This window comes from Adiantum capillus-veneris, chromosome 7 (genome assembly GCF_014529385.1).
Source record: "Adiantum capillus-veneris isolate H3 chromosome 7, ASM1452938v2, whole genome shotgun sequence".
NCBI lineage: Eukaryota > Viridiplantae > Streptophyta > Polypodiopsida > Polypodiales > Pteridaceae > Adiantum > Adiantum capillus-veneris.
In genome coordinates this window covers 158564487-158590196 of record NC_140937.1, presented here as the reverse complement: position 1 = coordinate 158590196, position 25710 = coordinate 158564487, and the positions used below count along the sequence as shown (strand labels likewise).

General features: G+C 45.3%; 1 protein-coding gene across 11 annotated transcripts in view; it reads left to right on the top strand.

The window, feature by feature from the left end:
- The first annotated feature begins 1030 nt into the window (after window positions 1-1030).
- The window catches only part of LOC147454918 (tRNA-specific adenosine deaminase TAD2-like), a 78523-nt gene continuing 53843 nt past the window's right edge, over window positions 1031-25710 (top strand). For 2 of the 11 annotated variants that reach the window (XM_086516738.1, XM_086516736.1), the window contains exons 1-2: window positions 1494-1596; window positions 1885-2117. Coding sequence is in view for 8 of the 11 variants with exons in the window: in XM_086516741.1 (XP_086372867.1) it covers window positions 1546-1596 (51 nt within the window). In the remaining 3 variants the exon portion in view is untranslated. Of the gene's footprint in view, window positions 1382-1493; window positions 1597-1884; window positions 2118-25710 lie in introns of those variants that run through there. The other 9 variants (XR_015188707.1, XM_086516737.1, XM_086516741.1 and 6 more) reach the window with 9 other exon arrangements.

Here is a 25710-nt window from a genome sequence, read left to right as displayed (position 1 = left end):
ACAACTGACACTATCTCCGATAGTAGTGTTCGTGAAAAATCAATTTCACAAACATAAAAAAATCCCTTTAGGATAGATTCAAAGAGGAAATTTTGTAAAATAAATGGCATTTTTTGCAATTTCACTTCTCCTTCTCCCCCTCTCTTCAACAGGCTGATTTTGTTTTTCAACCGGCTCAAAGCTAAGTTGAGGCACACTTTTTGTAGATATGTTCAAAACTTCTCTGCATGATGACAACTCCGTTTCTTTTCAACACCTAATCTTAATAACAACCCTACATGAGACCTCCTGAAAGTCGAGGGGTCCTTCTCGCTTCTGATTTTCTAGGTCCTGCTTATTTGTGCCTAAGCCCTTGTTTGTGGGTGGGCTCCCACAACACTATCTAACATGCAAATTAAATGAAGTGGGGCGTTGGGATCGACGAATGGGGACTTGTCGCGGGGATCTCGAGGACAACGGACGAATGAGAAAAAAGTCAATGCATTGACCCACAACCTTCCCTCGTCGAAGACTCAAACTCGAGACCTCCTGGTAGGTAGCCCGACGCCCTAACCACGCGAGCACATGGGGTTGCTTGTCCCCAAGGCAAAGCCAAGTGAACTCGGACATGGGCAAAAGTAAACATGGATCAAAAAAGTAAACATGGAAAAAAAAAGTAAACGAGGATAAATCGGACGACGTCCGAGCTTCGCGGGAAATATGCTTCACTTCAGCACCGTAGATCCCACTGCTTGCACTTCATTCAATTTGCCTATTAGATAGTGGTGAGGGGTTGGCTCCCTCAGGACTAAAGAAGACAAGGTCTTGAATGAAGACCTGTCATGGGATCCACTAAGGAGAAATGCACACACAAAAGCAGCGGCGCACGACGCCGTTGGATTTCTAAAAACTCAAACAGATTTTGTAAACTCGTACATCTATAGAGTAAACACGAACAAACATAAGTATATGTGGACACGCATCCAGTTCATTGAAATGTATACACACACTTGGTTAGAACACGGGGCTGCCACAACACCTGCCTAGGATCGAGTCTGGGGCCAAACACTCGATGCCAGAATTTTTGTCGCCGTCTAACCTCCTCGAGATGCTCGCCCTCAAACAGATTTTGTAAACTTTTGTCGCCGTCTAACCTCCTCGAGATGCTCGCCCTCAAACAGATTTTGTAAACTCGTGTAAACATGGACAAACATAACTATATGTGGACACATTTATGGTGAACAGGGCCAGAATTTTTGTTGCCGTCTGACCTCCTCTCCTCGAGAACTCGTGCCATTTAATCACGAGGGGTTGGCTCCCCTCGTACCATCGTCCTTTAAGGTGTCGACCCTGAAGGCTTGCTGTAATCAAGCAAGTATCAACTGTGATGCCTGCTTCAATGGTTTTTATTTTTGTTTTCCTTGTTTATTGTCCTTTTTTGGTTTTAGCAGGCAGCGGACTGCTTTATTGAATTTTTATTTTCTCATTTGTTGTCTGTTTCGGTCTTCTTGCAGCTCCAAAGCCTCATAGGCCTCTGCATATGAATGGTGCAACCATTGAAAGCTTATGACTCTCCCAGGAGCAATCAATGATACCCATTGTGCATCCCTTGCCATGGTAGGCAGGAATAATAAACAAAACTGATGATTTGGAAGGTTGCATTATGAACCAAGTGGTTTGATGGATTTTAGGTGTGGATATGCACTCAAAAGGACCTTTGTATAGAGTCGACTACAGAACTTATCACATATCAATTTTGTACTAGTTATATAATTATGCAGAAAAGAAAAGTGTCTGAACACGAGTACTTGCAATGTGAAGTGCAGTCAATTAATTATGCAGCCCCTGCTACACAAATATCTTTTTTCTGGAGAAGTTCCAATTGTTATCCATCTGATTTTGCAGGTTCCTAGACCATTGAGTTTCCAATCTTCCTCCTCATGCGAAGCCGGAAGTCCAAAAGAAGGCACAAGATGGAGGAAGCATGTCATTTTTAAGGGGTAGCTTTCCCTACAATGCTAGTGAGCACATACCGACTGGCAGAGGGGAGGCCGGGAACCATGGTGGCAGCAGCATTGCTGGGAAGTCATCAAGGGACCTTTTATATTCGTCAAGGCTCTAGGGAAGGGGTGGCATAGGTAGCGACATTCTGCATTTTGACTGTCATTTGCAGGGTGGTTTTCATTCGCATGCTGATGTGTCGCATGTTGGCTACTGACTTGGCAGTGATTGAATGGTGAAGCATTGACGTTCTTAAGAGTCATATAGGTGAATGAAGGGCCTCCAATCTTGGACCTTGAGGAGATGGTAATGCGTACCTAGACCAAGTTGAGCTCTAGGGAGGACAGCCGTGACCTCATTGCTTAGGTCAGTGAGAGACATGCTAGCATATAGAGGGTTCTCACAAACCCAGCATGTGGACCTTGCAGTGGACAAACTTGCGTAATGCTGATGTGACATTCAGTTCTGCAAAACCGCCAGAAATCATGGACTGAGGCCCTGCATACAGGCTTGCGGCAGTTTTTGGCATCTTCCCACGTGCAGATTTTGGAGCCTTTGCCTTTAGCAAGTTTTGCTTTTTGGGGTGCCCTATTGTACACTTTATAAGGATCCCTGGGGTCACTCTCTGGCAGACAAATGGGAGCAAAGTTTCAGAATGAGGACCCTCCGACAGTTGCTCTTTTTTGAACCGTCAATCAAAGGGCGCCAGACTTTGGGGCCAGTGCATCTGGAAGTGGAACTCCGCCACTCTCTCTCTCTCTCTCTCTCTCTCTCTCTCTCTCTCTCTCTCTATTCAAGTTCAGTTGTCGCAGTTTTGTTTGTGTGTTGCTATTGATTTCTCGCTTAGGTAGGTCCAAGCCTATTATTGTGGTATCAAAGCAAGGACGATTCTTCTCCTACGAAGCATTTGATCCTTTTTCTGTAGCACACGTCTTCTAGCACCAGCAGAGAAGACACCATCCCATTGACTACACGGGAAGTTGAAGAGCACTCCACTCCCAATGGAGAAACGGAAGGAAACAACAAAAGTTCAAACAGAAGCAAGCCTCCTTCCAAGGAATCAGAAGAGGACAACGACAAGTTTTCGGTAGGATCTTGATAAAAAGGAGTACAAGCGTCAACTTCAGCTTGACACATTGCAAAATGAATGATTAAGTACTCCAAGTCATGATCTATGTGAAGTATTTGAAGAATCATAGGTTCACTCTTAATGGCAGAAGGCCATCCATTCACCTATCAAGTCAGCCATGAAGACCAAAGCAAAGCCAGGTGCAAAAAAGGAGAAACTGTACTTGCAAGAAGAGTTTGACGAAGCTCTTCAACAAAAGATCAGTCAAATGATGAAAGCCAACAAGCACTCTGAGAAGAAAAGAAAATCAAAGGATTCTGCGGGTCACTTGGACCGGAAATTAACTTTTGAGGTGGCTAGTGGATCCAAGAAGTGTGCTTGCTTCAAGGATATCCCAATTCTTTTTCGTCTTCAAAGAGTTCTGACGGCTCCTCTCCTCTAGTTCCAATGAGGATGAGAAAAGGCGGAAGAAGCAGAGAAAGACCAAGAAAAGCAGAGCCAAGAAGAAGTCTAGAACGCACAGTAAGCAATCTAGCAGTTTAGAGGAGTTCGTATCCTCTTCAAATAGTTCAAATAGTGATACCCACTCTTTTGGTACCATTTATGGTAGGAAGCAGAATCATCTATTGAGAGCCACACAAGTCGAGCATTAGGGTTTGGCACTTTTTCGGGCTACAAGGATTCGCATGGAGCCCTTTCTTACAAACAACAGTTTGATACCCCTTTCTCTTGGGGCAACTTCACTGAAGCCTCCAAAGTATGAAAGTTGACAACTTTTCAGAAAGAAAATGCTTAGAGATGGTGGTCAACCTGTTAGAGTTTTGGCATCTCGAGTGAACTGCCCAATGTGAACCTATTATTTATTTTGGCTTTTAGGTATTTATTTTACTTATTTGTCAAAGTCTGGGTAGGGCAATTTACTGAGGTTGCTATATAAGCAACCCCTTGCCTCCATTGTATACACATTCATTTATTCATTGCCAAGGTTGATTGGTTCAAGAGACTCACTCTCTCTCTCTCTCTCTCTCTCTCTCTCTCTCTCTCTCTCTCTCTCGTGCTCACTCTCCTTGATCTCTATGCTTTTGCATCGTTGACTTTGACATGGTATCAGAGTTGTTGGTAAAGCTCCGTGCTTGAAGAGCCTTGGTGGAAGAAGGGCGGCTTTGAGAAGAAGCGGATTACCCTCGTTGTCGGCATTCACCCCTGCAGTCTCCCTGCATTGCAAAACGTTGCTGCAAAGGACCTTCCTAGCCATCGTTAACGTTTCTGGCGTTTTGTAGTTGAACCCTCTTGGCAGCAATGGCGTTTTAGAATGCTAGTGCTCGACCGGCGGCATGGTGGTGTCGTGGTCCCAGTAGCGTCTTGAAACACTGGCCTTTGGCGGTCCTTTGACGATGCTCGGACAAGCTCCCCCTGCGAGTGTTGAAACGCTGCGTTGCAGCGGCTATCCCTTTTTTTCCCGCGTCACCTTGGCCACACTGCCAGCGTTTTGGAACATTGTGGCTAGCTTGCCTTGGTGACTCCGAGGCGCAGAGGGGTTAGGGCGAGTCTCTTCTGGAAGTTTGGAGCGAGGTTGATTGGATTCAAGGGGCAGGAAAAGTCTCTTGCAGAGCAGCTTGGGAGGAGTTCAAAGCTCAAGCTTTTGAGCGAAGCTTCGTGGATTGGCTTGGAAGGAGCGGCTCAGTAGAAGTGGAGATTGGAGGCTATTGAGAGCCCTCCTTTGGCACGGCTTGAGGTGGAGTTTGGAGCCTAAGAGAGAGATAGCTTGGAGGTTTATTTTTGTGGCTTGGTTTGTGCGGCCACCCTTGGAGTGCGAGAAGGATTCCTAGAGTTCCAGATCTTACAACTTCATCATGCCCCCCCCCCCCCCCCTTCCTCGAATGCGAGACATCGACCAAAACCAACTAGCGGCTATGGATAATAGGTCAACCATCCAGCTAGCGGTCTATGCAACGACACAATTCTCAAAGAAACTGAGAGATTGTTTGACTTGAGATTGTGAAGCCAAAAGCAAATGTACAAGTTCGCTAGAGGATAGAGGCAAAGACAAGCTTGACAAGGATGGCAGTACTAGTACTCAATTAGCTGCCTCGATACCCACGGGGTCCGACCACAATCGTTATAAATGTGACATGATGCTTTGTTTGGCTTGGGAGTTTGAAGCCAAAGGCGAAAGCAGGAACTCATAGATAGACAAAGACAAAGGCAATCTGGACAACGATTATGGTAATAAAGATTTGATAGAGGAGATCGGCATGACACACGTGGCGGCAACCAGGATGGCCTCGATGTCAGATTTCTAGTCAAAAGTGCCATTGCCGCCACTAGAGGCTTGTGAGTGAGAGGGGCAAACAGTGCTCCGTATAATTAATTTGGACCCTTGTGTTGGAGTTCAAGTTATCGGTGTTTGAATCCAATAGGTCGGAGTTCAAGGCACATGCATCTGGCAGGGAATCATTCAGACGTACCTAAAACACTATGGATGAGTGCACCAATCGATTGTTGTTGGTCCGATTATGGACAGGATGTGTTTCAAAGTTCATTATTTGGAAAATATTTTCGGACGTGATGTGTTCACAGTTCACAAATGGGGATTCTTGGACGTAGTGTGGTCTACAGTTCAAAGTTTCTAAAAAGGCAACTGATGCTCAAGATGACATTTTTCTAAGGTACAAAGTTGAGGGTAGCAAATCCGAGGTGTATCCAGAATTACCTGGTAGCTTCTTCATCCACTTGGTTTCACTATTTATGTCCACTATGAGCTGCAGGGAGGGTGAATTTTGGCATCTTAAGTGAACTGCACAATGTGAACCCATTATTTATTTTGGCCTTTAGGTATTTATTTTACTATTTGTCAAAATCTGGGTAGGGCAATTTGCTGAGGTTGCTATATAAGCAACCCCTTACCTCCATTGTATACAATATTCAGTTATTTATTGCCAATGTTGACTCTCTCTCTCTCTCTCTCTCTCTCTCTCTCTCTCTCTCTCTCTCGTGCTCACTCTCCTTGGTCTCTATGCTTCTATACACTAAAGCTCTGAGTGCGTGGGTGAAGTTCAAGAAAGTGTTCACTTCGGTATGGTTAACTGAGTAGTACAAACAGGATGCGATTACGGATTGGAACCATCAAACGATGCGGAAAGACGATTCTTTGCCTACGCATTGTAACCGACTTGGACACTCCAAGTCAAGAATCTACCGCAACACGACAGGAATTCACTTCAAAACAGTTCACAATTTGATTCGACACCAGCCCGACGAAGTTCCATGCCAAGAGATATTGGCCCCATAGACTGGCGTCCCTTTCGGTATTTCTTTTTGTATTAAATCTGTGCTCAAAGTACAAGGAAGTGGGAGGGTCTCACTCTCAGACTCTACGTCCAGATCCTCTGCAAAGGGAGCTCCCTTGGGTTCTTAATAAAGGTTACAAGGGTTGCTAAAATTAGAGCCCCAAAAGCTTCATAAAGCAATGCCTCTTAAACTAGGCTTGAAAATAAAGCAAGTTTTCTCCCAAAATCTCCTTAAAAATTGCGTAGGCTTTTCTTATTGCTTTTCCCAGCGTAAAACGTGGAATCCCGTACAGCATACCACGTTAACAGATTTCCGTGTTTTTCGCTGCAAATTGCGGGCCTACCACGTCAGCATTTCAACGTGCTTTACTCCTGAGACTGCCACGGGGGTGTGTGTACTGCTGCCCTAATGCAATTGTGTCCAGGGCCATGCCATGCCACGTCACCCATTTGTGACATACCCCCCTCTTGAAAGCATTGTAATCGCCCTTGATTACGCTTGTAAAACAGACAGAGGCCATAAATTGTCTTAGCAGACACTGACTGTTAGTACCGACGCACTAGGAACACACATCTAGCACATGTACCAATCGATAGTCACATCACAAGAATCACTCGCCATCACAGGACATCACATGACAAATTACACTAAAAAATTCATTCGGATCTTAGACCATGATTAATTGGCAACATATTTAGCAATCGCATCTAGATCCACTTGGAACCTCATAGATGCCTGATTGACTAATCCCTATTGCAACCATGTCTATCGAGATCTTTCAGACCGAAATGCTGCAGTCATTTCGTCTATTAGTTCCTGCACTTAAACAAGTCAAGAACAAGTCAGTATCGGGAATTCCAGTTCATAAAGTCATTACAGCAGAATATTGTCAGCTCACAATATCCCTGAAACTCAAAAGAGACATCAACGACTTCAGTATCAAAAATCGAGGCAATCTATTGACAAAGGAGCGGAGCGACTCTCCTCTTGTGCATACCCGTTGCACCAGATTCCGCCCAAGTTGAGTTCGGGGTTCCATTTAGAATAGACTATGCTAAACCAAATGCTTCAAGGTAAAGATTCACAATCTGAGGAGTATTTGCTAGGTCCTCCTTCTCCATCCACTTCGCATCCAATGCAGGATAGTTCTTGAATTTAACCAAGAACCTTCTTATCGCTTTACCCTTTATCTTTCTGTCTTTATGTGCCAATATCTGTTGTGGAACAAGGATCTCCTCGTTTTCTTCCACTTCAGGCTGCTCATCAGGCTCCCCATCTTCGGGCACATCGCCTTTAAAAGGCTTCAAGAGACTCACATGAAAGCATTGTGAATTCTCCAAGTATCGGGCAGTTTCAGTCTAAGGGAGACATCATTTATCTTTTCGGAAATCTGGAAAGGTCCGTAGTATCGCATATCAAGCTTTGGAAAAAGCCTCTCCTTTCCCTTTTTCTTTCTCAGGCGTGCCTTCTCAAAACGTAAGAGCATCCAATCGTTCTCCTTCAATTTCAGATCGCGACGATGGCGATCTGCTGTCTTTTTCTGTCTTTCTTGGGATTTCTGCAAAGCCTCGCGGACCTTGGCAAAAGCTGTGTCCAAGTCACGCGTGTACTCATCGGCTTTCAAAATCTTATCTTTTGTGCTTAGGAAGGGTGGAACCTTCGTAGCACCTTCAATAATCTCAAATGGCACCTCCCCCGTCGAAGAGTGTATCGTGTTATTGTAGGCAAATTCCACCAAAGGTAAATACTTTTCCCATTGAGTCTTCTGATCCGAGATGTAAGACTTCAATAAATCTAGTACCAGTGAATTGGCAATCTCTGATTGCCCGTCAGTCTGCGGGTGGAACGATGAAGAGAACTGCAACTGAGTGCCAATGTTCTCCCAAATAGCCTTCCAAAACAAACTCGTGAATTTGGGGTCCCTATCGGAGACAATCGTCTCAGGCATGCCATGTAATTTGAAGATTTGGGCCACAAACAGTCTTGCTAAGTGATCCGGCTTGATTGTTTTCTTCACTGGAATGAAATGAGCTTGCTTAGTCCAGATACCATCGTGACCACTCTGTGTTCTCGGGAGATAAAAAATGAAATCCATTGCAATACTTTTCCAGGGGCGGGTGGATTTGGACAAAGGCTGTAACAATCCCTGTGCTTTATGCCTGTCAAACTTGACCTTCTGGCATACCAAGCAACTGTGTACAAAATCGTCCACGTCCTTCTTGAGTCTCGGCCAAAAGAAGTCTCTCTCCACACCTTTCAAGGTGGTAGCTATACCGCGGTGACCCGTAAAAGGTGGATAGTGGCATTCGGTTAAAACCTTTTTTCTCAATGGTTGTGTAATGCACAACATGGTTTTCTTCATCAAGTAGCCATCCCGGATGGAATATCCCGCTACTACCTCCCCATTCTGTATCCGAGTGAAAATATCAGCAAAATCTGTATCTGTGGCATACTGATCGACCATATCGTCGAAGCTTCTATGATGTATCGCGGAAATAGCTAGAACCAACGACTTCTGGGACAAGGCATCTGCCACCAAATTCTTTTGTCCCTGCACATGGACAATCTGGAAGCGAAACTGTGACAAGATGTTCGCCCACCGCATCTGCTTTTTCGATAGTTGCTTTTGTGACAAGAAGTAGCGTAAACTCTGATGGTCTGTGAAAACAGTAAAATCCGCTCTGAGTAGGTAATGCCGCCACTGAGTAAGAGCATGGATAATCGCCAAAAGCTCTTTCTCATAAATCTGTGCTGTCAATTCCGGCCTTGAAATCAATCGGCTTTCGTAGGCAATGACATGGCCTTCTTGCATTAAGACCGCACCCAGACTACGACCACAAGCATCATAATGTACTTCAAATGACTTCTGCAAGTCCAGCAAAGTCAAAACTGGTCCTGTAGTCAATTTCTCTTTCAGTGTCTGAAAGGCAGTCAACTCTGTGGATCCCCACGAGAAAGGGACTCCTTTCTATGTCAACATATGCAAAGGGGAAGCAACCTCTGCAAACATTCTAATGAACCGCCTATAGTACGAACATAAGCCCAAGAAGCTTCTAACTTCATGGACATTCTTTAAGTCGGGCCAATCACGGATAGTCTCTATCTTGGCCGGGTCCATCTGCACTCCTGTTGCTGAGACTGTGTCCCAAAAAGTGTATCTCGGGTACGAAAAATTCACTTTTCTTCGCAGTAATCACCAACTTGTGATATCGTAATGCCTGAAAGACCTGTATCAGATGTTCTCTATGTTTTGCCTCATCCTGGAGAAAACAATGATGTCGCCAAAGAAAGTGCCAACAAATAGTTTGTACTCTCTAAAAATCATGTCCACCATCCGGTTAAATGTCGCTGGAGCATTGGTTAGCCCAAAAGGCATCACGAAAAACTCAAATAACCCAAAAGTCGTCCGAAAAGCTGTTTTGTAAGGTGCAGCGGAAGTGAATGTTGAACTTTGCTCAAGATGAGTGCTCCGAACTGTGTTCAAGGTTCCTTTTACTTACGGAAGGGAGAGCCTTCCGTTCCTTTAGTGAGAGAGTGCAAGTGACCACAAACAAGTGGATAAACACTGTGAATGAAGGTATTGAGACTGAGAGATAGAGAGAGAAGAATACGACACCAGAATGTTGTCAAACCCTCCCCACTCTCTATGGCGAGAGCGGTCTACTTATGATTGCACAAATCTCTACAATGCTTGGACTTGCCGACGATGTCGACTACGATGAGGACGACGACGAGACGGGCTGAAATCTGAAAATGCTGACGGCTGAAATCTGCAAATCTTTATCTGCTGAATTTTGACTCTATGTCGATGACGACGGCGATGATGACGATGCAACAATGACGCGCTGAAAACGCAGATGCAGCATCTGCGTTTTCCGGGCTGAAACTGCAAACTGCGCTGGATTTGATTGGGCGACGAGGATCTGCTACGGGAAGGTGAGATCTACGAGGTTTGGGGCTTCTACTACGATGTCTGACTACTGCAAACTGAAAACGTTGGTGCTACTATAGATCTTGTCGCGATGAAACTGCAAAACGCTAGGGGCTGATGTGCAATTCAAAACGTTGGCTGATTTGGAGTCTTCTGCAAAAACGCTAGTGGATCTGGGGTCCTGTTGTCGCCGGTTTTCTTGCAAATGCAAAACGCTAGGCTCATCTGCTGTTCTACTGTGGTCGGGAATCTGCAAGTGCAAAAACGTTGGCTGATCTGGGTGCAAAAACGCTAGCTTGATGCAGATGGTGCAAAATGCTAGGGTCCTGGTAGGGGTCCTGTTGAGAAGGTGCCTGTTGAACAAAGGTGCTCCTGCTGCCTCTTCTGCCCAAAAGTGCTAGTGTTAGGTTTGCTTATATACTTTGCTAGTCAAATTGCCCTACCCAGTTCCCAACAAAATTTACTTAAAAATAATAAGTGAAAATGTCAAAAATAGGGAAAATAGGTCTATGTACTGTAAAAATGCTCCTGATGGGTTGTGACTGAAATCTGATGATCATGCTGTGTGCAACCAGAGGATATGCATCTACTCTAAGTGTTTGGACATGCACGGTCTGCGAACAGACTCACAAAAGTGCCAGATCACTTCCTAATCTAACTGAACTGAACCCATGCCATGAAGTAGCTTGTCCACGTACACATAGGGTTAGATGTGCACGTGACATCCCCTCCTTTTCAAAGTGAGATACTGGTACCGAACTGTATGGCGTCGAGGGAGATCGCCAATAGGGTTTGGAATCCTCGAAAGGACTCTTCGCCTGCCCACTTAGATGCATGGGTCATGCGATACTTGAACTTCATAAAGGTCTGCAACGCTTGCTTCTCTGGGCCGCGCCGAAAGCGACACAAAGTCATCTGTGGCTCCTTCAATGCTTCAACTTCGTCCATAGTCATGCATCTACCTTTTTCAAGAATCTCCGAGGTTGAAAATTCTTGAAACCACTTCCAACACGAAAACATGAACATACCTATTCTGTCACGTGACACATCCCAACCCTATGTGTCCGTGGACAAGCTACACCACAACAGGGTTTAGTCAGTCCGATCAAGCTAGATTAGCAATGATCTGGCACTTTTGTGAGTCTATTCGTAGACCGTGCATGCCGAGTCACTTAGCATAGATGCATATCCTCCGGTTGCACACAGCATGATCATCAGAATTCCCATCAGAATCCCTCAGATTCAGTCAGGGGAATTTTCCAGTGCATTTAGCCTATTTTTCTATTTTTGGTTATTTTCACTTATTATTTTTAAGTGACTTTTCAACAAAAGTAGGTAGGGCAATTTTGCTAAGTTAATATATAAGCAAACCCAAGTTAGCACTTTCTGACAGAAGAGGCAGCAGGAGCTTCCCGCTCAACAGGCAACTTCTCAGCAGTACCCCCCTCAGCAGTAGACCCTCGCCATCCACTCTTTCCCTTTGGCGTTTCCTCCCAGCAAGCCATCGCCTACAAGTCCTCTTGCCTGGCGTTTTCCAACCTCAGCAGATACATCCCAGCCAGCGTTTTTCAGCCTTGACAAAAACGCCACTTCAACGTTTTTTCAGCCTTGTCAAAAACGCCAGCTCAACAGTAGCAAAAACGCAGAATTCTGATGTTGGATTCTCGCAGTTTTCAGCCTATGACACAGCAGTAGATCAGCCCCAAGATGGTTGCAGATGTTCCCCCATTTTCAGCCATAAAAACGCAGCCAAAACAGTCATTTTCAGCCACCGAAACAGTCCCGAAATTCAGCGATTAGAAGATCTCAGATTTCAGCCATCAAGTCGTCGTCGTCGTCATCGGCATAGTCCAAGTTGCATCAATCCATTGCATTCGCATTGTACACCTTTGTGCAATCATAGTAGACCACTCTCGCCGACGAGAGAGGGGTCTTTGGAGGAGGGTTTTACAACCCCTCGGGTGTTGTATCTCTTCTCTCTCTCCTTCTCTCAGTCTCATTCACTTGCACGCACAATATCCACTCACTTTGTTCGTGATCACAGCACTCTACAAGACGGAAGGCTCTCTCCTTCCCTAAGAACTAAAAGGAACCTTGAGCAATAAAGATCACTAATCTTGAGAAAATACAACATTCATTCCGTTGCACCTAACATATTCCATGTAAAGTGACTAGAAAAAAACTATTCTTTCGAAAAAACTGTGCATTCAATGCAGATAAACAAAGTGACGGAGTGCCAAACCGTTCATCAAACACACGCAAACAATGGGGTCGAATCTTGACTTTCTGATCTAAATGAATCAACTATGGCAAATCACAACGGAAATGCTGATGCTTGATGCTCAATCCGTCTTGTGCTCTTTCTTAGACTGTGTCATGCCAAGGAAGAGACATGGAATGTGAATTCCTTGAATGCAAACATTTCAGCTTTCCATGAGTAATCCGCATACATCCGTGCTCATTCATGAGTGAATCATGCTCATCGTACAATATGGCATGCCTGTGAAAAGGGATCACATAAGGACGGTGACTAAAATACAGGGAAGCATCACGAATGAAAGACTCGAACAATGCGTACTGACTAATCATTCAAACCCATAATACTTCCTGTGGGGGTTCTTGGGTCTAGGCTCGAGAGCCAAGATCGGTGCTTCGTGATTGATTGAATCCTCCTGTGGGGGTTCTTCGTGATTGATCAAATCTGCAATGAGGTTAGCTTCACTAGAAAAAGGATCAACTAAACCATCATCCTTGTGAACAATCACATCATCTTCCTGCAAATCATCATGCTTGTGAGAAATCACATCGTGATCATGCAAATCATCATGCTTATCATTATCATGCACATCATGTGTGTGTCGTGCTTGGGAGAAGAAGAGACTGAGAGAGTCTCCTTTTCCGGATTCGTTTCAATCTTCGCCTACACATTAGAAATGAGAGATGAAGAATGAACAACTTGCTCTCCATGAATGACAAGGGGAGAGTCACTTTTGACATTGAAAATGAACGTATTTTCCGTCCAATCAATGAGAGGGTTATGCTCACGAAACCATTGAATGCCCAAAAGCATATCATATCCTGAAAGAGGAGAGACTGCAAATTTTCTGCGGGAAGGACACTTGTTGACAGCGAACGAAACATCAAGGCACTCTTGCGTGACGAGAGAGTCCATACCGAGAGAGAAGCCTGACACCTTGAAAGGAGATGTCTTGCGAACCTCCAAGTGTGCTCTTTCGACAAGAGAGTCAATATTCAAATCATGCATACTGCCTGGGTCAAACAATATGACAAAACGCACGCTGACCCTTCACATGACCATAACACTTAATGAGAGACTCATCAATGGGAGGATCATGAGAGACTTGGGTCACACCCGTGTTCTCAATTATTGCATTGACAGAGGAAGTGGGTTCTGTGGGTTCTTTAGATTCATTAGATTCAAGCTTAGGACATGTTCTTTTTATGTGACCCTTGATGTGACAATGAAAACAACGACCTTCCTTAAAATAAATGCTTTGTTCTTCCGACGTGATGTATCCTCCTAAAATTCCTTGTTTTGCCTTTTCATATGGAGTGAGCTTAGGCGTAGCAATTGTGTTAGCGTTACCCTTAGGTTCATTTGGAGAATTCTTTTTTGAGAGACTATTGGAAGATTGGTTAGAAGAGTTACCGTTCTTACCATTTTTACCGTTCTTACCGTTTTGAGAAGTCTAAGAGGTACTTGTGGAAGTCTTGTTTTTTTTAGGCTTTTCCTTGTTGTGCTTCATCTCCTGTGCGAGAGCAATCGCTACCGCCTTGTTGAGATCGATTGGGTCGAGGACTTCGACATCAAACCTAATATAGTCGTCCAACCCGAAAATGAAAGCCTCTTTGCGCTCATCATCCGATTTGCGTAATTGGGTGCCGAGCTGCAAAACATGATTAGAAAAAAACATAACTGGCTTACTATTTTGCTTGAGACTGCGCCAATCGTCTTTCAACCGTGCGAGATACTGTGGGGGCATAAACCGCGCCTTGAGCTTGTCTTGGAAGTCGGCCCAATTGAAGGAAAGGGGCGCGTCATCCTCGACTTCCTCTAGGTGTGCGGTCAACTGTGCCTCTTGCCATGCGTGGTACCAATTAATGGCATCACTGGCAAGGTACATAGCTGCCGTCAAAACCTTGCTATTTCCTGTCTTCTTAGTTGTCGCAAAATAAGCATTAAAATTGATGCAACCAAGAATGAATAATCGTAGCATCTCTTACCATCATACTTACTGAAAATCAACTTCTCTGTGACTGGGTTGTTGGAGTCCGAATCTCGGCTTGCGCAACTTGATGAACCACCAACATCTTTGGCCGGCTCGGGTTTCGAGGTGAGATCTTGTCGGACCAACTCTTGCATGCGTAGGTCTCTTTGCACCTCACGCTCCGCCTCAAAGGCCACTCGTCTTTCTTTGGCCGCCAAGAGCGCTTCATCGCGCTCATGCTCCAAAGCTGCCTTTCTTTCTGTTTTTCTTTCTTTTCGTTCCTTGTCCGCCAAGCGCGCTTGTTCACGCTCACGAATCATCGGTTCCTCTAAGAATGCATGTCTTTCTTGGCGCTCACGCTCCAAGGTAACGCGATTTGCTTCTTGTTGTTGTGCCATCATGTCCATCATCGACTTGACCAAAGCCTCCATAGGATTTGGTGCAAACCGTGGCGCAGATGGGGAAGGGGAAGGGTCAGAAAAACCTCCCGGTGGGGAAGATTCTTCTTCGCCTTCTTCATGCTCATCACCTTCATGCAAAGTATCCATTCCGCTTCGGGTGATGACCATACATTGAGATCTTTGGTTCTTAAGTTCACGAGGAACTTGGGTTCTTGTGGGTCTTGGGTTCTTGAGGGTCTTGCGGTTCTTGAGGTTAAGGAGGTTTTTGAGGTTCTTGCGATTCTTCTTTCGCTTGCAATCTGTGCTAGAGAAGGATCTTCTCTTCACCCGAGTTTTGCTCTTTTCCACGGGCGCACCCCTTGGCGGCCTTGTGCTCACACCAAGGTTGCTTTTTCCCACCTCACGTCGATTGGCCGGCTGCTGAGTGCACGGTCCGCTCTCAATGAGTGAAAAGAGGCACAAGGGGAGGCTGGGCAAGCCCTTCTTTCTTGGGTTTCCTGTCACTCTTCAAAAACACGATTAGGAATTGACACGCCCAAGAGAACTTGGGTTACGTGTGACTGCAACAAGAAAAAAAAAAAGTTTGTGGTTCTTTCCTTGAGTGATACAGAACACTGCCAAAACTCTGATACCAATGTACGGTGCAGCGGAAGTGAATGTTGAACTTTGCTCAAGATGAGTGCTCCGAACTGTGCTCAAGGTTCCTTTTACTTCAGAAGGGACAGCCTTTCGTTTCTTTAGTGAGAGAGTGCAAGTGATCACAAACAAGTGGATAAACATTGTGAATGAAGGTAATGAGATTGAGAGAGAGAGAGAGAAGAATACTACACCAGAATGTTGTCAAACCCTCCTCTGAAGGCCCCACTCTCTATGGCGAGAGCGGTCTATTTATGATTGCACAAATCTCTACAATGCTTGGACTTGCCGACGATGTCGACGACGACAAGAAATCTGAAAATGCTATTGGCTGAAATCTGCAAATCTTTATTTGCTGAATTCTGACTCTATGTCGGTGACGACGATGATGACAACGATGCAACGACGACGCGCTGAAAACGCAGATGCTGAAATCTGCGTTTTCCGGGCTGAAATTGCACTGTGCTGGATCTGATCGTGCGGCAAGGATCTGCTGTGGGAAGGTGAGATCTGCGAGGTTCAGGGCTTCTATTGCGATGTCTGACTGCTGAAACTGAAAACGCTGGTGCTACTGTGGATCTTGTCGCGATGAAACTGCAAAACGCTAGGGGCTGATCTGCAATTCAAAACGCTGGCTGATTTGGAGTCTTCTGCAAAAACGCTAGTGGGTCTGGGGTCCTGTTGTCGCCGGTTGTCTTGCAAATGCAAAACGCTAGGCTGGTCTGTTGTTCTACTGTCGTCAGGAATCTGCAAGTGCAAAAACTCTGGTTGATCTAGGTGCAAAAACACTAGCCTGCTGCAGATGGTGCAAAACGCTAGGGTCCTGGTGGGGGTCCTGCTGAGAAGGTGCCTGTTGAACAAAGGTGCTCTTGCTGCCTCTTCTGCCCAAAAGTGCTAGCCCTAGGTTTGCTTATATACTTGGCTAGTCAAATTGCCCTATCGAGTTCCCAACAAAAGTCACTTAAAAATAATAAGTGAAAATGTCAGAAATAAGGAAAATAGGTCTTGTACTGTAAAAATGCTCCTGATGGGTTCTAATTGAAATCTGATGATCATGCTGTGTGCAACCAGAGGATATGCATCTACTCTAAGTGTCTGGACATGCACGGTCTGCGAACAGACTCACAAAAGCGCCAGATCACTTCCTAATCTAACTGAACTGAACCCATGCCATGAAGTAGCTTGTCCACGTACACATAGGGTTAGATGTGCACGTGACAGTCTTGTAGACATCTCTTGGCGCGATTTGGATCTGATTATATCCGCTCTTCAAATCAATCTTGCTAAAACACGAGGATCCCTGTAGTCGGTCAAGAATATCATCAATCCTAGGAATCGGAAATCTGTTCTTGATAGTGATTTTGTTGAGAGCTCTATAAACGATGGACATTCTCCAAGATCCGTCTTTCTTCAAAACCAACAACACTGGAGAGCAGTATGGTGAAGTACTCGGCTGGACAAGACCCTTTTCTGCACTTGGTTCATAATTTCTTCGTTCTGGGCTCGGCTCACGCGGTAAGGTGGCCGGTTCGGCGGTGTGCTTCCAGGTATCAGATCAATGGTATGATCCTCAAGACGAGCATGTGGTAACTCGCCTGGCAGGCCCTCTGAAAAGCAATCGGCATGAGTGTGGAGAAAATCTTGGCGTTCTTGATCAAGTTCCGACAAATTTGTCCTATGTTCATCATTCAACTCTTTCAAAAAGATCGAGTAAACAAACAGACTGGATTTCATTAATTTTGAAACGGCAGAAGTGAATACAATAGGGACAAACTTGCCCTTAAGTTTCACATCAAGTACAATAGTTCGGCCCTTCTCTGTAGTCAAAGTCGCTTTTCTCTCCCAATAGTCAACCACGGCGTTGTTCTTATGTACCAGGGAATTCCCAGGAGGATATCACAACCTTCGAAGGGGATTATGTAGAAGTCCTCGTGGCCCAAATACCCATGACAATGCAACCGAAGTTTGCCAATGACAGGTGTAATGGCTACGTCCCTGTCGGGTGCCGCTAGAACTGCCTCTGCTAATGGTCCCATCCGCAAGCTGTGCCGCCAATTCAGGTGAAATGAAGTTGACCTTGGCTCCTCCATCAAAGAAAATCAGGGCTTCTTGGTCTTTCACTTTGTCCCAAGCTCGGCAAAGTTTTGTACTCTCGTCAATCGTGCTTGGGTCAGTATCCATGCAATTTGTAGCCAGTCTTGCTTTCATCTTGCCTTTTCGTCCACGTTCCTCAGCTGCTTTCGAACCCTCACGCCTTTCTTCATCTTTGTCGTTTTGTTCTTTTGGTGCCTTTTTAGGGCACTTCGCGGAGATGTGCCCAGTTTCCCCGCATCCAAAGCACTCCCCTCTTTGATGTAGTTAGCTCTCTCTCGAAGAGTGAGCTTGGGTCATGCATCCTTTTGGGTTGCTCTTCTTCTTTCTACTTTCATTGTTCGAAGTCTGTTCGGTCCTTCGCGTCATGAATTCATTTGTGGGGTAAGTTAAATTGCTTGAATAAATGGCAAACCCCGTTTCACATGACTCATCAGTTCCTGAATGGAATCTGACTTTTGCTCTAAGCAGTGATCTCGGATCTCTGTAGGAAGTCTCAAGGTAAACCGCTCAATCTGTTCTTTGAACGAGATCTTCTTAAATGAAGAAGCTGGTAGAAAAGAGCTCCAGAATCTCTCGCAATATGCGTCCAATGTATCTTTCTTGGTCATTTGAAGATGGTTCCAAGCAGTTCGTATGTCGCGCTCGTACTCCTGTGTCAGCCATGAAGAAATAAAAAGCCTTTTAAATTTCAGCCATTTAAGTGGCGCTTTCTTCTTCAATAGAAGAGTGGACCACCAAGTTCGAGCATTTCCCTTGAAGTAAGAGGTAGCCCTCCGAATCTTGGAGTGCTTTGAATAATGTCCTTCAGAGAAAGCTATGTCAAACTGCTGTATGAAGGCCAAAGCCTTCGAAGCATCTCGAAATCCAGAAAACGTGTCAAATTTAATTGACTGTCCACCTTCTTTAAACTCTCGGACTTTCTTGCTTTTATCTTCCAAAAAGTCATACTGGTTGGCTTTATAAAAATTCTTCTTCCTTACATAAAATCTGTTGTCGTCAGAGTCCGAACTATCCGAAGACGAGGCGAGATTTAGACTTCTATGCCTTTTTCTTGCCCTTTCCAAAGCGTTGCTTTTTTGCTTTGCTTTTTCCCTTTTCTGTCTTCTTCGCTCGAGTCAGAAGAGCTAGAAGAACTGTTAGAAGAAGAAGAAGAAGAAGAACTGGGTACTCCTTCAAATCAAACATGCTTCTTTTGCTTTCTTGCCGAGGCAATTCCTTTCTTCTGCTTTTTGTCGTGCTTTTTAGCTTTGTTCTGCGCGTCAAAAAGTTGACTAATCCGTGCATCAACCACCTCTTCCAATTCTTGCTCTGTAAACATCCTCGGCGTAGGAGGTTGTTTGAGCTCCGGTTTGAGGGGTGGCTCCGTGGTTTGCTGCCACTGTGAGTGCACCTCGTCGAAGGAGGTTTGGGTCAAAAATTTTGCAAGTTTAGGGTCCTTCGCAAAATTTATCATCAACTTTGTTGCATCATCGACCAATCTCCAATGTTCCATCTCTTCAAATTCCGCCTGAGTAGGCCCAGGCGGGCCGTACTCCTCGCGTGAATCTTCTTCGTGATCTCTTCCCGCATCTCCGGATGCAGAGGAAGTCGACTGTCCTTTGTTTGAATCCATAAATGCCGCGTAAAAAGGATCGGATTTCCCGGTAGAAGAGAAATCGGCCGCGCTCTGATACCACTGTAACCGACTTGGACACTCCAAGTCAAGAATCTACCGCAACAAGACAGGAATTCACTTCAAAATAGTTCACAATTTGATTCGACACCGGCCCGATGGGAGTTCCTTGCCAAGAGATATCGGCCCCAAAGACTAGCGCTGCTTTTGGGGGAAAACTTGCTTTATTTTTAAGCTTAGTTTAAGAGGCATTGCTTTATGAAGCTTTTGGATTTTGAAGCTTTTGGGGCTCTGCTTTTAGCAACCCTTGTGACCTTTATTAAAAACCCAAGGGGGCTCCGTCTGCAGAGGATCTGGACGCAGAGTATGAGAGTGAGACCCTCCCACTCCCTTGTACTTTGAGCACAGATTTAATACAAAAGGAAATATTGAAAGGGGTGCCAGTTTTTGAGGCCAATATCTCTTGCACGGAACTCCGCCGGGCCGGTGTCACGTGACACATCCAACCCTATGTGTCCGTGGACAAGCTACAACATGATCAGGGTTCAGTCAGTCCAGTCAAGTTTAGATTAGCAGTGATCTGGCACTTTTGTGAGTCTATTCGTAGACCGTGAATGCCCAGTCACTTAGCATAGATGCATATCCTCTGGTTGCACACAGCATGATCATCAGTATTCCCTTCAGAATCCATCAGATTCAATTAGGGGAATTTTCCAGTGCATTTAGCCTATTTTCCCTATTTTTGGTATTTTTCACTTATTATTTTTAAGTGACTTTCCAACAAAAGTAGGTAGGGCAATTTTGCTAAGTTAATATATAAGCAAACCCAAGTTAGCACTCAATGGCAGAAGAGGCAGCATGAGCACATGCTCAAAAGGCACCTTCTCAGCAGAACCCCCCAAGTGACCTAGCGTTTTTGCTCCAACTGCAATAGCCTAGCGTTTTTGGACCAGATCAGCTAGCGATTTGCACTTGCAGGTTCCGGCGACAGCAGGACCTCATATCAGCCCTAGCGTTTTGCATTTGCAGAGCCACGGCGACAGAAACACAGATTTTCAGCCATAGCGTTTTTGCATCTGCTAGCAACCTCAGCGTTTTGCAGATCTATCGCAACAGAATCAGCCCTAGGACCAGCGTTTTCAGTTCTCAGCAGTTACTACCCGCAGATCAAGTCCCGAACCTCTCAGATCTCACCTTCCCGCAACGCAGTTTCAGCCCAGAAAACGCAGATTTCAGCATCTGCGTTTTCAGCGCGTCGTCGTCGCATCGTCGTCATTGACATAGAGTCAGAATTCAGCAGATAGAAGATTAGCAAATTTCAGCCCATAGCGTTTTTGGACAGCAGTAGAAAGATTGCAAATTTCAGCCCTTAGGTCGACTTCGTCATCCCCGTCGTCATTGTCGACATAGCCTAGACTTGCATCAGTCTCATGCATTCCATTTGTACCAGATTGTGCAATCATAAGTAGACCACTCTCGCCGACGAGAGTGGGGCCTTCGGAGGAGGGTTTTACAACGTCTCTGGTGTTGTATCTCTCTTCTCTCTCTATCTCTCAGTCTCATACACTTGCACGCACAGTGTCCATTCACTTTGTTGTGATCATAGCACTTTCCATTAAGAACGGAAGGCTCTCCCTTCCATAAGAACTAAAAGGAACCTTGAGCACAGTTCGGAGCACTCATCTTGAGCAAAGCGCAAACAATCATTCCGCTGCACCTAACATTGGTATCAGAGCTTTGGTAGTGTTCTGCATCACTCAAGGAAAGAACCACAAGAATCACAAGATTTTTTTTTTTGCTTGTTGCGGTCGCATGAACCCAAGTTCGTTTGGACGTGTCGATTCCTAATTGTGTTTTTGAAGAGTGACAGGAATCCCAGGAAAGAAGGGTTTGTCCAGCCTCCCCTTGTGTCTCTTTTCACTCATTGAGAGCGGACCGTGCACTTAGCGGCCGGCCAATCGACGTGAGATGGGAAAAAGCAACCTTGGTGTGAGCGCAAGGCCGCCAAGGGGTGCGCCCGCGGAAAGGAGTAGAACTCGGGTGAAGAGAGGGTTTGTCCAGCCTCCCCTTGTGTCTCTTTTTACTCATTGAGAGCGGACTGTGCACTTAGCGGCCGGCCAATCGATGTGAGATGGGAAAAAGCAACCTTGGTGTGAGCGCAAGGCCGCCAAGGGGTGCGCCCGCGGAAAGGAGTAGAACTCGGGTGAAGAGAAGATCCTTCTCAAACACGGTTTGCAAGCGAAAGAAAACCTCAAGAACCTCAAGACCCTCAAGAACCCAAGACCCGCAAGAACCCAAGTTCCTCGTGAACTTAAGAACCCAAGACCCACAAGAACCCACGACTTCAGAATGGTCATCACTAGAAGCGGAATGGATACTTCGCTTGGAGGTGATGAGCATGAGAGAGGCGAAGAAGAATTTTCCCCACCAGGAGGTTTTTCTGACCGTCCCCCTTCCCCATCTACATCAAGGATTGCACTCACTCCCATGGAGGAGTTGAAGCAGTTGTCTATGGAAAGGAAGTTAGAAGGCGAAGAAAGAGAAGCAGAAAGAAAGGCCTATGAAGAACAAAGGGCAGCCATAGATTGTGAATACAAAGAAGGAATGGCCGCCATAGAGCGTCAGTACGACTTGAAAGCAATACAAGAACAGAGCGACCGACAAAACAAAGAGTTCTGGCGACTCTATTCTCAAGTTCAAGAACAGATGCAAGCGATTGGGGGAAAAGAGACTCTCTCTGTAACAAATTGCTGACCTGTCAAAGAATGGAAACCCTAATTTCTGCTAGAAACCCTAATTGCTAAAACCCTAACCCTAAAACTTGCAAACTCTAATTCTGAAAACCCTAACCCTAAAAATTGCAGAAACCCTAAACCTAACCCTAAGGGCAACGTTGCAGTTTTCTGAAAATTGCGCTGGCATGATGACGTGGCAGGCTGTACGGATTTCCGCGTTTTGCGTTGGCAGCTTTTTTTTTTGGCTTTGCTTTTGGACCAGAAGCTTTTAAGTTTGAAGGCTTTTTACTGTAAACTGCTTTTTAGGCCAAGGGCCTTTAAATATGAGGCTAGGGCTCATTCTCTGACATGCTTCAGTACGAAGGTGCAGAGTCTCGAGTACCGGCTTGTACTGTGTTGATGCAATATAAAGAAATACCGAAAGGGACGCCAAGGTTTGGGGCCAATACTCTTTGGGGTGGAATTCCGCTACTCCGTGTCGCATGTCGTCTCTCTCTCAGTTCAGTTGTTATTGAAGTGTTAAAAGCTTGTTCAGTCTGTTCTTTTCTATTGGCACGTGGTGCCCGCCTTGTGACACTCTCAGTCTCTTCTTCTCCCAAGCAGGACACACAGGATTTGCATGATTGTGTGAAGCATGATGATGATTTGAATGACACTGATAAGCATGATGATTTGAATGACAATGATAAGCATGATGATTTGGATGCCAATGATTTTCATAATGATTTGGATGACAATGACAAGCATGATGATTTGCATGATCAAGATGTGATTTCTCACAAGCATGATGAGTTGCATGAAGAAGATGTGATTGTTCACAAGGATGATGTGTTAGTGGGTGCTTTTTCTAGCGAAGCTAACCTCGTTGTAGATTCAATCAATCACGACGAACCGATCTGGGCTTTCGAGTCGAGGTCCAAAGAACCCCCACCGGACGATTCGATCATTCAGGAAGAACCGATCTTGGCTCTCGAGCCTAGGTCCATAGAACCCTCACAGGCAGTATTATGTGTTCGCATGATTGATACGCACGCATTGTTCGAGTGTCTCATTCGTGATCGTTTCCTGTATTTTAGTCAGCCTCTTTATGTGATCCCTTTTCCTAGGCATGGCATTGTATGTTGAGCACGTTTCTCTCATGGATGAGCACGAATGTATGCGGATTTTTCATGAAAAGCTGAAAAGTATGTATGTAAGGAAGTCACATTCCATGTCTCTTCCTTGGCATGACACAGTTTCCGAACGAGCACATGAAAGTATGAGCACCAAGCATGGGCATTTCCATTGTGAATTGCCACAGTTGATTGCTTTAGATCAAAAGAGAAAGATTCAGTCTCATTGTTTGCGTGTGTGTGGTGAACAGTTTGGCACTCCGTCTCTTTGTTCATCTACATTGCATGCACAGTCTTTGAGGAAGACAAGATTTTTTCCACTCACTTTACATGGAATAGGTATGTTCATGGTTTTGTGTTAGAAATGGTTTCAGGAATTTTCAGCCATGGAGATTCTTGAAGACGAAAGAAGCGTGACACTAGACGAAGTTGAAGCATCGAAGGAGCCACAAAAGACTTTGTGTCGCTTTCGGCGTGGCCCAAAGAAGCAAGCATTGCAGACCTTTATGAAGTTCAAGTACCGCACGACCCACACATCAGAGTGGGCCGGCGAAGAGTCCCTTCCAGGATTCCGGATGCTATTGGCGATCTCCCTCGACGCCATACAGTTCGGTACCAGTACCTCACTTTGAAAAGGAGGGGACACATCCAACCCTATGTGTCCGTGGACAAGCTACAACATGATCAGGGTTCAATCAGTCCAGTCAAGTCTAGATTAGCAGTGATCTGGCACTTTTGTGAGTCTATTCGTAGACCGTGAATGCCCAGTCACTTAGCATAGATGCATATCCTCTGGTTGCACACAGCATGATCATCAGTATTCCCTTCAGAATCCATCAGATTCAATTAGGGGAATTTTCCAGTGCATTTAGCCTATTTTCCCTATTTTTGGTATTTTTCACTTATTATTTTTAAGTGACTTTCCAACAAAAGTAGGTAGGGCAATTTTGCTAAGTTAATATATAAGCAAACCCAAGTTAGCACTCAATGGCAGAAGAGGCAGCAGGAGCACATGCTCAACAGGCACCTTCTCAGCAGAACCCCCCAAGTGACCTAACATTTTTGCTCCAACTGCAACAGCCTAGCGTTTTTGGACCAGATCAGCCAGCGATTTGCACTTGCAGGTTCCCGCGACAGCAGGACCTCAGATCAGCCCTAGCGTTTTACATTTGCAGAGCCACGGCGATAGAAACACAGATTTTCAGCCCTAGCGTTTTTGCATCTGCCAGCAACCTCAGCGTTTTGCAGATCTATCGCAACAGAATCAGCCCTAGGACCAGCGTTTTCAGTTTTCAGCAGTTACTACCCGCAGATCAAGTCCTGAACCTCGCAGATCTCACCTTCCCGCAGCAGTTCCTCGCCGCACGGTCGGTTAGCGCAAGGTTTACAGTTGCAGCCCGGAAAACGCAGATTTCAGCATCTGCGTTTTCAGCGCGTCGTCGTCGCATCGTCGTCATCGACATAGAGTCAGAATTCAGCAGATAGAAGATTAGCAAATTTTAGCCCATAGCGTTTTTGGACAGGAGTAGAAAGATTGCAGATTTCAGCCCTTAGGTCGACTTCGTCATCCCCGTCGTCATCGTCGACATAGCCTAAACTTGCATCAGTCTCATGCATTCCATTTGTACCAGATTGTGCAATCATAAGTAGACCACTCTTGCCGACGAGAGTGGGGCCTTCAAAGGAGGGTTTTACAACGTCTCTGGTGTCGTATCTCTCTTCTCTCTCTATCTCTCAGTCTCATACACTTGCTCGCACAATGTCCATTCACTTTGTTGTGATCATAGCACTTTCCATTAAGAACGGAAGGCTCTCCCTTCCATAAGAACTAAAGGAACCTTGAGCACAGTTCGGAGCACTCATCTTGAGCAAAGTGCAAACAATCATTACGTTTGGCAACTTTTTGACAATAGCTTCTGGATCAATTGCTTTTGAGTTTGAAAGATTTTCATGTAATTGCTTTTTATGGCCAAGGCTCTATAAATATGAGCCAAGGGCTCATTCTATGGCATGCTTCAATGTGAAGGTGCAGGGATTCGAGTACTGGCATTGTACTCAGTTGAAGCAAAATAAAGAAGTACCGAAAGGGGCGCCACGGTCTGTGGCCAATACTCTTTGGGGTAGAATTTTGCCACTCTGTGTCGCATGTGCTCTCTCACTCTTTTTCAGTTCCGTCGTTATTGAAGTGCTAAAAGTCTGTTTAGTTTGTTCTTTTCTAGTGGCACGTGGTGCCCATCTTGTGACAATGGTATTATAGCTTTAGGCGTGTGCTTTTCTAAAAGCATACTGGTCCCATCAAAGAGCAGAGAGAGCAAAGTGGCGCTTTCAAAGTCTATTGGAATTTTATTTGAGGAATCTTTGTGTCCCGATCTTGGACATATCAGCCACTCCCACCCTTACTTCATCGTGCGCTCCCGTCTTCATAGCTCTGTCTTACAGGGAATAAGCCATAAAGATCACTTGCGAGAGAAGGATCCAAGATTTGTTTCGAGCTGTTGTTTTTCTCAGAGGTAGTTCCATGCAGTGGTCGATGTCTATAGCTACCAAGCGGATCACTCCAAGGACTTGGCAAGCTTTCAAGATTTTTTTTGCCCGAAGTTATATGGTTACTAGCAGCTTC